The sequence below is a fragment of the Procambarus clarkii genome, chromosome 40 (assembly GCF_040958095.1).
Source record: "Procambarus clarkii isolate CNS0578487 chromosome 40, FALCON_Pclarkii_2.0, whole genome shotgun sequence".
Taxonomy (NCBI): Eukaryota; Metazoa; Arthropoda; class Malacostraca; order Decapoda; family Cambaridae; genus Procambarus; species Procambarus clarkii.
In genome coordinates, this window is record NC_091189.1 from 27,377,321 (window position 1) to 27,392,998 (window position 15,678).

Here is a 15,678-nt window from a genome sequence, read left to right on the forward strand (position 1 = left end):
CCCCGCCCAGGTAGGCGGCCCACTGTAACATGTGCGTCAGCCACATACTGGTGCACACGCCCGCCACCCGCTACTTACAACACATGTTAACTAATCTAAATGATGTAAACAGGAGTGCGGCCCCGCCCTCTCCAGCTTCACAACGTCACTAAACTGTCCGAGCCTAACCTGAGGACCCCGTCAATACAACACTGGATAAGGCGTCAATGTTGCCAGCTATTATGACATTGACGACACCAGTCGTGTGATAAGGGGAGCTACAGGTCAAGACGCGGTGTACACTGCTGGAGAGGAGGGCCTATGTTCACCTCTCACTTACCCCACATGTTCCTCACGCTCCCACACAACCGCCACTCACCTGTAAATACAAACACCCGTTAAAACACACTAATAACCATGCTCAATGAAACTTACAATTAACGTTTTATTGTTTTAAAAACCTAATTATCAGATGTCACCTACTTCCTTAAGGTGCTGTATACACTATGCAGTATGCATAGTGTATACAAATTATCAAAAATTTTATACAAAATAGTGTATACATTATCAAATTGGGAAATATAAAATACCAAACGTTTTCGCATTTCACCAAATTATCCAGTTCATACAGCAAATCCTCTCTCACACAAAAAAAAAAATCACCCCAATCCTCTTTCCCAAAAATATATATAGTAATTTTCACTACAGACATGGTTATGCGCGCGTAGGGCCATGCACATTTACTACACTAGGCCTACTGTTCAATGGTGGCACTGGTCCTGCCCCCCTCCACCTTGTGGCACTGGTCCTGCCCCCCCCTCCACCTTGTGGCACTGGTCCTGCCCCCCCCTCCACCTTGTGGCACTGGTCCTGCCCCCCTCCACCTTGTGGCACTGGTCCTGCCCCCCTCCACCTTGTGGCACTGGTCCTGCCCCCCTCCACCTTGTGGCACTGGTCCTGCCCCCCCTCCACCTTGTGGCACTGGTCCTGCCCCACCTCCACCTTGTGGCACTGGTCCTGCCCCCCCTCCACCTTGTGGCACTGGTCCTGCCCCCCCCCTCCACCTTGTGGCACTGGTCCTGCCCCCCCTCCACCTTGTGGCACTGGTCCTGCCCCCCCCCTCCACCTTGTGGCACTGGTCCTGCCCCCCCCTCCACCTTGTGGCACTGGTCCTGCCCCCCCCTCCACCTTGTGGCACTGGTCCTGCCCCCCCCTCCACCTTGTGGCACTGGTCCTGCCCCCCCCTCCACCTTGTGGCACTGGTCCTGCCCCCCTCCACCTTGTGGCACTGGTCCTGCCCCCCTCCACCTTGTGGCACTGGTCCTGCCCCCCTCCACCTTGTGGCACTGGTCCTGCCCCCCTCCACCTTGTGGCACTGGTCCTGCCCCCCTCCACCTTGTGGCACTGGTCCTGCCCCACCTCCACCTTGTGGCACTGGTCCTGCCCCCCCCTCCACCTTGTGGCACTGGTCCTACCCCCCCCCCTCCACCTTGTGGCACTGGTCCTACCCCCCCCCTCCACCTTGTGGCACTGGTCCTGCCCCCCCCTCCACCTTGTGGCACTGGTCCTGCCCCCCCTCCACCTTGTGGCACTGGTCCTGCCCCCCCCTCCACCTTGTGGCACTGGTCCTGCCCCCCCTCCACCTTGTGGCACTGGTCCTGCCCCCCCCCTCCACCTTGTGGCACTGGTCCTGCCCCCCTCCACCTTGTGGCACTGGTCCTGCCCCCCCTCCACCTTGTGGCACTGGTCCTGCCCCCCCTCCACCTTGTGGCACTGGTCCTGCCCCCCCTCCACCTTGTGGCACTGGTCCTGCCCCCCCCTCCACCTTGTGGCACTGGTCCTGCCCCCCCCTCCACCTTGTGGCACTGGTCCTGCCCCCCCCTCCACCTTGTGGCACTGGTCCTGCCCCCCCCCTCCACCTTGTGGCACTGGTCCTGCCCCCCCTCCACCTTGTGGCACTGGTCCTGCCCCCCCCCTCCACCTTGTGGCACTGGTCCTGCCCCCCCCTCCACCTTGTGGCACTGGTCCTGCCCCCCCCCTCCACCTTGTGGCACTGGTCCTGCCCCCCCTCCACCTTGTGGCACTGGTCCTGCCCCCCCCTCCACCTTGTGGCACTGGTCCTGCCCCCCCCTCCACCTTGTGGCACTGGTCCTGCCCCCCCCCTCCACCTTGTGGCACTGGTCCTGCCCCCCCCCTCCACCTTGTGGCACTGGTCCTGCCCCCCCCCTCCACCTTGTGGCACTGGTCCTGCCCCCCCCCCTCCACCTTGTGGCACTGGTCCTGCCCCCCCTCCACCTTGTGGCACTGGTCCTGCCCCCCCCTCCACCTTGTGGCACTGGTCCTGCCCCCCCTCCACCTTGTGGCACTGGTCCTGCCCCCCCCTCCACCTTGTAGCACTGGTCCTGCCCCCCCTCCACCTTGTGGCACTGGTCCTGCCCCCCCTCCACCTTGTGGCACTGGTCCTGCCCCCCCTCCACCTTGTGGCACTGGTCCTGCCCCCCCCTCCACCTTGTGGCACTGGTCCTGCCCCCCCCCTCCACCTTGTGGCACTGGTCCTGCCCCCCCCCTCCACCTTGTGGCACTGGTCCTGCCCCCCCCCTCCACCTTGTGGCACTGGTCCTGCCCCCCCCCTCCACCTTGTAGCACTGGTCCTGCCCCCCCTCCACCTTGTGGCACTGGTCCTGCCCCCCCCCCCTCCACCTTGTGGCACTGGTCCTGCCCCCCCTCCACCTTGTGGCACTGGTCCTGCCCCCCATCCACCTTGTGGCACTGGTCCTGCCCCCCCTACACCTTGTGACACTGGTCCTGCCCCTCCTACACCTTGTGGCACTGGTCCTGCCCCCCCCCCTCCACCTTGTGGCACTGGTCCTGCCCCCCCACCTTGTGGCACTGGTCCTGCCCCCCCCTCCACCTTGTGGCACAGCACCTTTGAGGAGTCCTCTGTTATAGCCGGGTTATTATTCTCGTCACCGACAGCTGACTGCTACAATTGGTTTGATTATCAAATTAGTAATTGATAGCCACAATTGTCGAGGACTATTAGCTAAGCGTGCACTGTGTTGATGGCCTTCCTCGTGGCCAGTGTGACAGGACACGGCCGCCGGTATACACCACACCACCGCCGCCAACACTCACCAACCATACATGGATACACTTCAGAAACCTGTGCATCTTACCTCAGTCACGGCGGCACTTCTTACACTGTTTAAACAGAAAAAAAACAAAGACGACAGTCAGAAGATAGACAAAAGATAGAGGGAAAACCATTCTTGGTAAAGAGAGGTTTAAGGTGTACTGTGTCAGGTGAAGGCCAACACTCCACCGACTGTCACCTTTACAACACATGTCTTATCGTCCACTCACACCACCACTTCTCTCCCTTACGTCTCGATTTAATCTTTACCCTCTTCCTCCACGCCCCCCCCCCTACCCCAAAAAATCTTCCCGTATAAAACGAATCACTAGTTCAGTTGCATTTGGCCGTGTGTGCACTAACGGGGCGTGAAATGTATACCCAGTACACATGCATAGTGAGACCATGATAATGGCAAGTATAGACCATAACATGGACTACGGGACACACCCGACGCCCTTACCTTTGAACCATCAAACACCAAGACAATGGTAGACCTATACAAGACAACAGTAGCCAACTTGACTAAAATAACTAAATAACAAATTTGAGTTACCAACGTGGCATCATCGTCTTTCGGAAAGTGTTTATATCAGAGTGCATGATCACATCTGCCCCTCTTCCCCGCTCTTCAAGAGCCAAAACTCAAGCCAGCAAGCACAACTAGGTGAGTACCAGAGCAAGTGCGCGCCAAATATCCCTCCCCCCCCCAGACACTCCCCACACGCGCCCACACCTGGGGAAATATAAAGGCCTGGCTACCAACCATCTTATACCATCACCACTACACCACCACTGTGTTTCTCTACCCTCACCCGGCCATCATGACACGAGGGCCACAGTTTGACCACTGGCACGTCTACTGTTTATGCCAACAGTGATTACACCTCAAGACAGGACCAGTCAAATGTGCAATCCAAGAAGGCACTCCAGACAATGATTCTATCTTACCTCAAGTGACCGGGGGCCGGGGAGGATGGGGCGTCTTGGGAGAGCAAGTGTGAAAGGGAACTTACCTATCACTGACTACGGGAAAGAGAGGTCTACCTCTTCACTGTACCCGTGGCGCCACGCTGCCAACCTGGTACTTGTTACAAACATTAGTGTATGTTTTAACTATACACAGCCATACAAACCCACCTATCATACTACTGGATTTAAATCATACATGTCCTGTAAACAAGGCCATTACCACTCCCATACCAAGCACGCGCGCACACACACACACACACTCTTCCATACCCACCAGTTCACTAGCCCTAACTGTCAACAACTGTAATGCACTAACAAGTCTTGGAAGGCTGCCTCCGTCCACAACATTATAGCCACATTTGACTAAGTATTGCAACGTTAGAAGAGTTATGTTATATTGCAAAAGGTTAACCTTAGTAAGCGGGACACGAGGAGCCAGGGCCCACTTTTCCCCGTAGCCTGTGATAAATAACAGTACTGAAACTATACCTTCACTTCCCCTCACAACCACAACTTCCACAAGTGTTATCATTAACTCTCACTACACCGCCCCCCCCCCAGGTGTCACCCTACACCAACCATGGCGGTCACCCACACACCTGCTACCCTACACCAACCATGGCGGTCACCCACACACCTGCTACCCAACACTGCACCCTCTACATTGTATTGAACAACTCTCCTGCTTTACGACATAAACCCAAACAATGACGACCAGAGCAGAGAGTATCAAACCACCCACCCTTTAATATACACCAATCTGTAGTGTCACACAGCGACATAAGGCTACCAACAAATACTGTAGTAGAGAGCTCCATGCTTACAGGACCCTGGCAACAATGATGAAGTGTGTCAGCCAATGGCAGTACTATAAATAGGTGGAGCTGGGAACACTATAGAGGGACACCTGAGCACAACTTTAAGGTGACTTGGTCATGTGAAGCTCTGGCTCTACCTCACCACCTAGTGACTGGCCCTCACACCAACACCAGTAGTCAACCACTCACATGTTATACACACAGGCAAATCTACACAACCTGCAGAGAGAGACCGGTACACCAACACTCTGAACAATGGTGTCACCGCGGTATATATGCCTATATCTTCACCTCTTACCCCCCCCCCCCATTAACACCAACTGTCCCGCAAGCCGCCCCGGGTACGCGGGATACACAAATGTTAAACACTCGAGTGCTAACCATTAGCCAAGACTGTAAACACGGCGCCACCGGAAAGAACCAGACCTTGCGACACCCCCCCACCACCCCCTCTACTTAAACACACAATATACCATATCGACCACAACTGTCAACCACACTGCCACCACGCGTGCACCAACGGCACACTCCCACACCACAACCATTACACCATACTGTCCCCCAAGTATTACACCGGACACTATAGTACTCAATACCCCCCCTTCCCCCAACCTGCACCACCACAACAATACCCCCACCCTCACCATACGCCACCCCCACCCACGCACGCACCCTCCACCATATGCTACCCCCCCCCCACCATACGCCATCCACACCCCCCTCCACCATACGCCATCCACACCCCCCCCCCACCATACGCCATCCCATACCCCCCCACCATACGCCCCCCCCCAAGGAGCAAGATAACGCCATCACCCCCCCCCCAATAGCCAGCCACAGTTGCCAGATCTGAATTCCTCAAATTCGCGAGCTGAAGATCTGAAAGTTGCGAATTCGCAATAAAAAATGGGAGGCCAATATTTTGTTTAGAGAGGGATACTTTACATTATTAAAACCCGTATTACTTTAAACTATTACGAGTGTATTACGCCTGCTTTAAATCAAGGCTTTATCACTTCATTACATTCTTGTACAGCCACTAGTACGCGTAGCGTTTCGGGCAAGTCCTTAATCCTACGGTCCCTGGGATACGACCCCCTGCCGCGAAGAATCGTTTTTTCATCCAAGTACACATTTTACTGTTGCGTTAAACAGAGGCTACAGTTAAGGAATTGCGCCCAGTAAATCCTCCCCGGCCAGGATACGAACCCATGACATAGCGCTCGCGGAACGCCAGGCGAGTGTCTTACCACTACACCACGGAGACTGTAAAGATTGTGTGAGACTGTTCATATATTTAATACAAATGTTATAGTATGATAAGAGCAATATTTGCTGCAAGAAGTGTAATTATGGGTGTGCAGGCCCTCCCGTCTTCACAGTTGAACAATGTTCATCTTATAAGGGAGCAGAGGGGGGGGGGGAGAGGGCAAGGGTGCTGGGGGGGGGGGTGGGGGCAGAGGTGACGATACTGCCACATCGTTACTGGTGATCGATCAAGCGGTTGCCATATATGGCCACCCACAACAACATGTCAGATGGGTGTAGGTGCCTGAGTCAATGAGAGGTGAGGTAGGAAGGGCGGGCAGTAGGGAGGTTATCTTGAGATGATTTCCGGGCTTTAGTGTCCCCGCGGCCCGGTCCTCCACCCCCAGGAAGCAGCCCGTGACAGCTGACTAACACCCAGGTACCTATTTTACTGCTAGGTAACAGGGGCATAGGGTGAAAAACTCTGCCCATTGTTTCTCGCCGGCGCCCGGGATCGAACCCGGGACCACAGGATCACAAGCCCTGCGTGCTGTCCGCTCGGCCGACCGGGTCCCCAAGGGGAGGAGCAAGGGCGGCCACTGACACAAGGATGGGCTAGTGCACAACCAGGGTGACACTGGGGCCGCGGGGGGGGGGGGGGGGCCAGGCTGACACTGGGGCCGCGGGGGGGGGGGGGGCCAGGCTGACACTGGGGCCGCGGGGGGGGGGGCCAGGCAGGTGGACCACCCTCCCCACACTACTCACCCACCACGGTGAGAAGTCCTCTCACCAGTCTACGACCAGGACACGGGATGGGGGGGGGGGGAGGAGATTGGTACAAGCTTACTGGTATTATTCCCAGGATCAACATCTCCGCGGCCCAGTCTCTGACCACTAGTCAACCACAGCCTCCCGTGTAAGTCACAGCTTGGCTGCTTGAAGGTGTTCATGAACTTCTCTTGAACATTGCGAAAGACGGGTCAGTTATGCCCCATATGTGTAGAGGGAGTGTAAAAGTCCTATACAGCCTTTGATGGTGGTAAAAGTTGTCTCTCAGCGTGCCTACTGCACCTCTGCTATTCAATGGGACTATTGTGCACATCCTTATGGTCTCAGGCGATGTTATTTCTGCGCGAACATTTGGAACCTCTTCATCTCTTTGTGTGTATTTTACCTCAATAAACTTATTTCAAATTCAATTTGGAACCATTCCTATTTCTAAAGTGGAACTATTATTTATCTTTCGTCTGTGCTCTTGGGAGTACAGACTTAACATTTCTAAGCAGATACTATTTTAATTTGTAATTGATTCTAGCAGTAAGGCTGCACACACTCCAGGCCAACAATATCTCCAGCTTTGAATGGTGCCATTAGTGTGCAACAATACCCCCCTCCCCCCCTAGAGATCACTAGTGTCTTAAGACGTATGACTGGTGTGTCATCTCTTCTTGGAAAGGTGGTGAGGGGGAAATTAATCCCAGTCAACATGTTGGCAAGTGGGAGCACTGGCACACAACTGGCTAGTCAACCCTTAAAGGTCACACTACACACCCAGCCTGCCATTTTCTACCCCCTCACCCCCCCCCCCCCACCTTTCTAACACTCGCGGCACACCTTTCGTGCAGCTGGAGAAGACATTATAATCTCCGGCGCGGGGGTTAATTCTCTCTCACACACACCGACCCACCCGGGTCCCAGCGGGGAGCCCGTACCTTGTCAAGCACAACACAAAGTTAGGAAAAGTTCAGAGTTATGCCACTAGGCTAGTCACTGAACTAAGAGGCATGCGTTACGAGGAAAGGCTGCATGAAATGCACCTTATGACACTGGAAGACAAGACCTCGGGAAGACATGATCACTACCTACAAAATTCTCAGAGGTAGATAAGGCAAACAGGGTAGATAAGGGGGGGGGGTACAGAAGAGGGACACAGGTGGAAACCGAGTAGCACAGTTTCAAATGTAGGTATGATAAGAGCCCAGTAGGCTCAGGAATTTGTACACCAGTTGATTGACAGTTGAGAGGCGGGACCAAAGAGCCAGAGCTCAACCCCCGCAAGCACAACTAGGCGACCACAAAACACAGGGCCTCATGGATGGATCGACAGCGCTTGAGAGTCGTCGTCCTAATGGCCCGGGTTCGATCCCGGCGGAGGCGGAAACAAAATTGGCAGTTTCTTTCACCCTGATGTTCCTGTTCATCTTACAATAAATGGGTACCTGGGCGTTAGACAGCTGCTACGGGCTGCTTCCTGGGGATGTGCGCGCGCGTGTAAGAGGAATGTATATAGTAGACATATAGGAAACAAATTGGTTAGAAAGGCGGGGTTCAAGAGCTAATAGCTCTATTCTGCAGATACAAATAGTAAACACACACACACTCGCCGGCGCCGGGTTCGATTCCCGGCGCTGGCGAAAAACAATGAGTAGAGTTTCTTTCACCCTAATGCCCCTGTTACCTAACAGTAAATAGGTACCTGGGAGTTAGTCAGCTGTTACGGGCTGCCTCCTCCCCCTCTCCCCTCCTCTCTGCGTGCGAGTGAGAGAATTTTTTTTTTTTTGTAGTTAGTAACAATTGAGGCGGGCGGAAAGAGCGGAGTTGAACCCCCGCAAGCACAACTAGGTGAACACACGGAGTATCCCAAAGCAATATAGAACAAGAGAGAAGCTTCAAGCACCCATCATCCCCACTAACCTCATGTCTGGCTTTACCCAAAAGCTCGGGGAAAAACACTCAAGGTCAACCATTGTGATGAGAGTAAACATGAAAGGGTTCTCAGTATTGTGGCATGATGGTCCTCACATCAAACAGGCTTACCATACAAGCAAATACGAGTGGGCAAGACTAAAGCGGGAGCCCCACCACTCAACATAGCAACGGAACAAACCAATACATCTCCAGATACCACAAAAATACTCGGTAATCCCACACACCACAAGATAATACCGTTGTATGTAATCTGCACACAAAATGCACAATAGACTTCAATGTTGACAAGTGTAGGATTCCACGCCGTTAGGTTGTGCTCCCTTTGGAGGGTGGTGCGGGGAGGATACCTGCTTGATGGGTGTTCTGGGAGTTGTTCTCCCCAAGCCCGGCCCGAGGCCAGGCTCGAAGGCATCCAGTCTTTAGCCACCACAATTAAATATTTGTCACAGAACTGACATTACACTCTAGCCCCCCCAATTACTGCAGATACATTTCATAGTGAAAATACAAAGTGCTTACATGTTAAACAATACAAATGTACACACACCAGAAATACGAATAAGTTGAAACCTATGCAAAACCTTACGAAAAAACAATCGACAGAAGATTAGGACTTCTCTGTCAGTGTTAGAAGCAGACCCTGAACAGTCTACGGACACAATCTACATACAAGATCACCCCCACACTTGTAACCCCCCCCCCCAACCACACCACCACAACATAAATCATCTGCACCACTATTCATCCCTACCACAACAACCACCACCACTGCCACAACCAAATAAAAGTACCACAACAATCCATTACTGCCCTCCACAACCTCACAACAAGGTGTCTACAACCATTAGCTCCAGGCTCCTACGCCAACAACCACACTTCACCACAACCCCCTGAAGCATCATCCATCCCACCCTCACTGGGGATTTCCAAGGGACAGGAATTACCAGCAGGTAAGGAGGAGGGAGTCGCCACCTTGCTGGCCAGGGATTTTTTGTTTCTCCTAGTATCTCTGTATCTCCTGATTCTTCACTAGGCCAGACATGTCGTGTGCAAGCGGTGTTGCAGAGTACCGTCCAAAATGCACCCTCTTCAAACCCAATTACTACTGTTCGTAGCACCAAGTAAACTATATTTTTAGACAATCAGCATTACAGTAAATAGGAGTGAGAGACATGACTAGAAAGTTACACACCTGGACACCGAGGGAAAGGCACAACACACATTAAGAAACAAGCATACCTGTCAGGAGAGCAACAATATATCCTAGTAAATGAACAAATCCACAAGGGCCGTGACGAGGAATCGAACCTACGTCTGGGAGCATCCTTACCCCTAGTATATATAAGATATAAGATTTATTACGGGCTCAACATAGCCCGTGCTACTCTGAACTTAGTTTCAGGCACTCGGAACAACAACACCATAAAAAATGTTAGTAGCCAAAGCTGCATCACATAATTTACCTGAGGGCCACTAACATTAGTCTCCTCGACAAGGACAGGAAGCCGGCGGCTTGTCAAAGGTCCACCACATCCGCCCCTTCACCATTTGCCGGGATTTTTGCAAGTTGAATTTTAAAATATAAGTTTTGGCAATTATGGATTCGGCGGGTAGGACGGGTCCATGGGTTTATAACCCTGTAGATGAAACACCCATAATGTTCCTCCCATAGTCTAGTACTGTCAGTAAGTCCTACTTGCAGACAATCTCCCACTTACTACCACATATAGACCTATCTTCACCCCCCTCCCCCCCTCTAAGAAGCAACAACCACTCCCCCCCAACCTCATCACATCCAGCTCTAAACTTGCCCCAACTCCCCCTACCTGCTCTCATGTCACCCCCAACTTTCCCCCAACCCACCAGACAGGCAACTTGATAGAGCAGCCGATGGCACTTCCTGCAGGGTGGCCAAGTGGCAACAATGGAGTACATGGCAACCCCCCCCTCCCCCCGCCACCTTCTCCAAACATTACCTTCAGATTTTCTGTCTTGCAAATATTTACTACTTTATTAACAAGTCTTTGAAATCATCGCAAGAACTTTGTTAATGTTAACCAATCAGGTGCGGCCAATGATGCAGTGTGATGCCCCGAGGCCTTAACACCACGGTCCTTGATGGTGGAGGGTGGTGGGGGGGGGGGTAGGTATTCCCAGGTAGGCACTGGTCGCTGGGCACGCTCAAGGTTTTCCTGGCTGGCTACATGTATAATACACACGGCATGTCTTCCATACATTGATAATCATTTGCTCTCTATGTATATTCATTGCAACTTAAAAGTAGGACATTTTGTATACCATCCGTTACAATATACTTTCACTTTGATAAAGATTTGATCCGCAATATGGAGCTTCCCGCCTACCCACAAAGCTCTACAAATTGAGTCAACAAAGTCAGATTAGTTTCACAATGTCCTAACCCAAAGTGTGAGAATCAGGAAAGAATATTTACTTACAAGTATTTTATTCAATTGCATTAAAATACTATATTGTTTCCATTAAGGAGTGAGTGAGTGAGTGAGTGGAAACTAGGAGAGGAGCAGAGGTGACCAAGCAACCCGTCCTCTTAAAAAGAACGTCACTTTTGGCTCGTATGCGCGATATGGCTAAATTTGGACGTAATTTGAAATGAAATCGACTCACAAAAGTGACGTTCTGTTCCGTTTTCTATTTGAGCCGTCCGGCGTACGCGCAGAGGTTATAAGAGGACACTTTAAATTAACGTTTTTCATAACGTTTTGAAACTTTATGAGAATTTCCTGCCCACCTAACCTATCAGAGGACCCTTAACTTACTGCTGTTGAAAAAAAAAATCCCAAATTTATTTTCATATTTTTTTCAATTTCAAATTACGTCCAAATTCGGCCATACGGGCAAACGGCCAAAAGCGACGTTCTTTTTAAGAGGACAGGTTGGACCAAGCGAGGGGCTGCGATACTACTGGGGTTTCCCAGCCTTGTCTTGTCTGGTCTTGGTGTTGTCTACCTACACCACACGTTAAGGGCACATGCTACCAGCTGGACTGGGGGAGGGGGGGGGGGGCCAGGTGGATGGCACCATCTAGTGATGGGGGGGGGTAGTAGTTAGGCCATGGTGGGGGGCACCATTCAGTCGGGGTGGGAAAGGTCCAAGCAAATACCAGGTGGAACAGTGTAGGTGATACCTGGTTGATGGGGTTCTGGGAGTTCGTCTACTCCCCAAGCCCGACCCGAGGCCAGGCTTGACTTGTGAGATTTTGGTCCACCAGGCTGTTGCTTGGAGCGGCCCGCAGGCCCACGTATCCACCACAGCCCGGCTGGCTTGGCGCACTTAGTTTTCGAACACTTTATATAGGGCATACGTAAATCTGTGTACATATGTATTTACGTATGTTGGTTAGCTTAGCATTTTAAAAGCACCGAATCACCTTCTGTGGTCGATTGTTCAATAAATCCCTGAACTATATGTTGAACACATCTCTAACCCTGTCCATGGAGGACAGAAGAAAATGTATATATGCTGGTTAGCATTGTAAATGTGTGGCCACCTCTGTGGTAGAAAAAAATACAATTTTCTCTTGAAGATGTCCACGGTTGTTCCGGCAATATTTCTTATGCTCGCTGGGAGGACGTTGAACAACCGCGGACCTCTGATGTTTATACAGTGTTCTCTGATTGTGCCTATGGCACCTCTGCTCTTCACTGGTTCTATTCTGCATTTTCTTCCATATCGTTCACTCCAGTACGTTGTTATTTTACTGTGTAGATTAGGGACCTGACCCTCCAGTATTTTCCATGTGTATAAAGTGTTATATTACTTTGTGCCACAAATTATTTACTAATTGATTGACTGATTACATCTTGATGACCCCCCCTTCTATATTGGATCAAATATAGACTCAAATAAGTCACAGATTCGTATCATCCTTTGCAGATGGCATGAAAATTACCTCTGCTGGACAATGAAAAACTAAAAGCAGATATTAAGAGTTTTCGATTGGGCAGCAGAAAATAGCATCTTTAACAGTGATAAATTCCAGGTACTCAGATACAGTCAAAATGAGAACCTTAAACATAATATAGGGTACAAAACAATCAAATTTGCCCATAGTAGGAAAGCAACATGTCAAGGATTAGGGAATAATGATGTCTGACGACCTAACGTTTAGGGAGCATAACCAAGCAAATATTGCGACAGTCAGAAAAATGATAGGATGGATTACGAGAACTTTCAAATCCAGAGATCCCATCACAATGGTTGTACTCTTCAAGTCACTTGTGTTGTCCCGTCTCGAGTACTGCTCAGTACTCACTTCCCCCTTCAGAGGAGGAGAGATTGCTGAAATAGAGGGAATACAGAGAACATATACGGCACGCATAGACGCAATAAAGCACCTAAATTATTGGGAGTGTCTCGACGCTCTCAAAATGTACTCACTAGAAAGGAGACGAGAGAGATATCAAATAATATACACATTGAAAATACTGGAGGGACAGGTCCCTAATCTACATGGTAAAATAACAACGTACTGGAGTGAACGATATGGAAGAAAATGCAGAATAGAACTAGTGAAGAGCAGAGGTGCCATAGGCACAATCGGAGAACACTGTATAAACATCAGAGATCCGCAGTTGTTCAACACCCTCCCAGCGACTATAAGAAATATTGCCGAAACAACCGTGGATATCTTCAAGAGAAAACTAGATTAGAAACGTTCCGGACCAACCGGGGTGTGGTGGGTATGTGGGCCTGCGGACCGCTCCAAGCAACAGCCTGGTGGACCAAACTCACATAAGTCAAGCCTGGCCTCGGGTCGGGCTTGGGGAGTAGAGCTGCCATAACCCCATGAAGCAGATGTACATGTAAGACAGGTGGCAGCAAGAGGTGGAAGTACTAGGAATATATATTACCCTGGTCATGGTGACAAGTGTAAAAGGCAGCTCCAGTAAGAGGAGGAGGAGGAGGAGCACATGCCACCTCTCCCACCAACACCACCACTAACAACACTGAGGGGTGGCGGCGGTGCTGGTGGGACGCAACAAGTCCAGTGCCGCCGCCACCCCTCCACCTGACAACCACAACCACACACCTTCACCGCTTGCCTTACTTCATTACAGTCTCAAATGTCCCATACAAACAAACCCATTTCTGACCCTCAACGTTCACACATGATGACTAAAAACATGACAATACTCAACACTTTAGTATACTTTATATATACTGGACTTGTACCAAAGATTTAGTATTTAATGCACCAGTTACGTGACGAGTGATGTAACTAGAACTTAAGCCTGTACCAGCACCTACCTTACAACCTGCTCAATGATACTAGTTACTGTATACTATGATACTAGTTACTAGTTACTCTTACTCCTCTTACACTACGTAATGAATGTGTGTGTACATGTGCTCACATACTTGTGAGGTTGAGCTTTACCTCTTTGGTCCTGCCTCTCAACACCTCAATCAACATATAGAGCATGCATTTATATTTACTGTATATACATAATAATAATAATATTAATAATAATATAATTATATATATATAAACTGAAAACTCACACCCCAGAAGTGACTCGAACCCATACTGCCAGGAGCAACGCAACTGGTATGTACAGGACGCCATAAACCACTCTACCATCACGACCGGACAAAAGGAAGTGATATCCGAAGCTATATGAACCACTCCCCCGCCGGCACTCGGATGGTAATCTAGGGCATGGTATTTTATCAAATCACCTCATTCTTTGGGGGGCACGTGAGGAACACAAATGCGAATAAGCCCGAATGGTCCCCAGGACTATATGCAACTGACAACATCACGATAGCTTTCAACACTTTCAAGTTTACAATTTACGGTGTTCAACACTGTAAATGCACTTGTAACCACCTTGTGTGATGGAGCGCTTAATAAAGTCCAACACTACGCAGAAGGGATCTCTAACCACCCAGTGTATGGAGGACAAATTAATGACTAACGTCTGTGGTTAAGAAAATACTGGCTACTCTTTCTGTGGAGCCTGACGCTGCCGATCTTAACGCCTCACCATCAACGCCTTCACACTTGTGGCCGTGCAAGGAATACATTAAGATTAATGGTGTACAAATATCACTGAGCCAACACTATGCTAGTGACACCAGTTTCAATCATTTTTCACGTCGTTTCTTGCAATAACACCAGGACACCTTTTTCTTGGCGATCAACCATGCGGGGCATAACAGAGCTTATGGAGGGGGGGGGGGAGGAAGGGTAGCAAGACATGGGAGAAAAGGTAAGGAGAAATGAGTGCGTAGATGGAGCAGGGAAGATAAGTGGCAGAGGGAAGGACGGGGTGGCAAAAGGCGAGAAGAGGAAGAAGGGGCACAAGGTGACAGTGAGGATGGGGAAAATTTAGGAAACAGACTGTAAATGTGGAATACGACGCCTGTCTTTAGTTAGCGTGAAGAGAAAGGGAGAGTGGAAATGAAAGACAAGGCATGACGAAGTGTGGGTTCGGTGGGTGGGAATAATAGGGGCTGGGGGGGGGAGAGGGGAGAGTGACACTGTTACACCACTACTGACCCCCCCCCCCCACCACCTGCCGCAGCCTCCTGCCTCCCTCCCGACCACCACCACCACCCCCCCTACCCACCAGGCAGTCTGGCCCTGCACCCCCCCTCCCCACCAGGCAGTCTGGTCCTGCACCCCCCCCCTCACCCCACCAGGCAGTCTGGCCCTGCACCCCCCCCCCTCCCCACCAGGCAGTCTGGCCTTGCACCCCCCCCCCCTCCCCACCAGGCAGTCTGGCCCTGCACCCCCCCTCCCCACCAGGCAGTCTGGCCCTGCACCCCCCCTCCCCA

The 15,678-nt window shown here is 51.1% G+C and overlaps 1 protein-coding gene across 8 annotated transcripts in view; it reads right to left on the minus strand.

Moving 5' to 3' along the window:
* Larp4B (La-related protein 4B) overlaps window positions 1-15,678 on the minus strand; it is a 164,876-nt gene that overhangs the window by 135,884 nt on the left and 13,314 nt on the right. For 2 of the 8 annotated variants that reach the window (XM_069338889.1, XM_045742166.2), the window contains exon 1: window positions 13,749-13,841. The exons of the other annotated variants lie outside the window; for them this stretch is intronic. In XM_069338889.1, coding sequence (XP_069194990.1) covers window positions 13,749-13,757 — 9 coding nt within the window. In that variant the 5' untranslated portion in view covers window positions 13,758-13,841. Of the gene's footprint in view, window positions 1-13,748; window positions 13,842-15,678 lie in introns of those variants that run through there. 8 annotated transcript variants of the gene reach the window in all.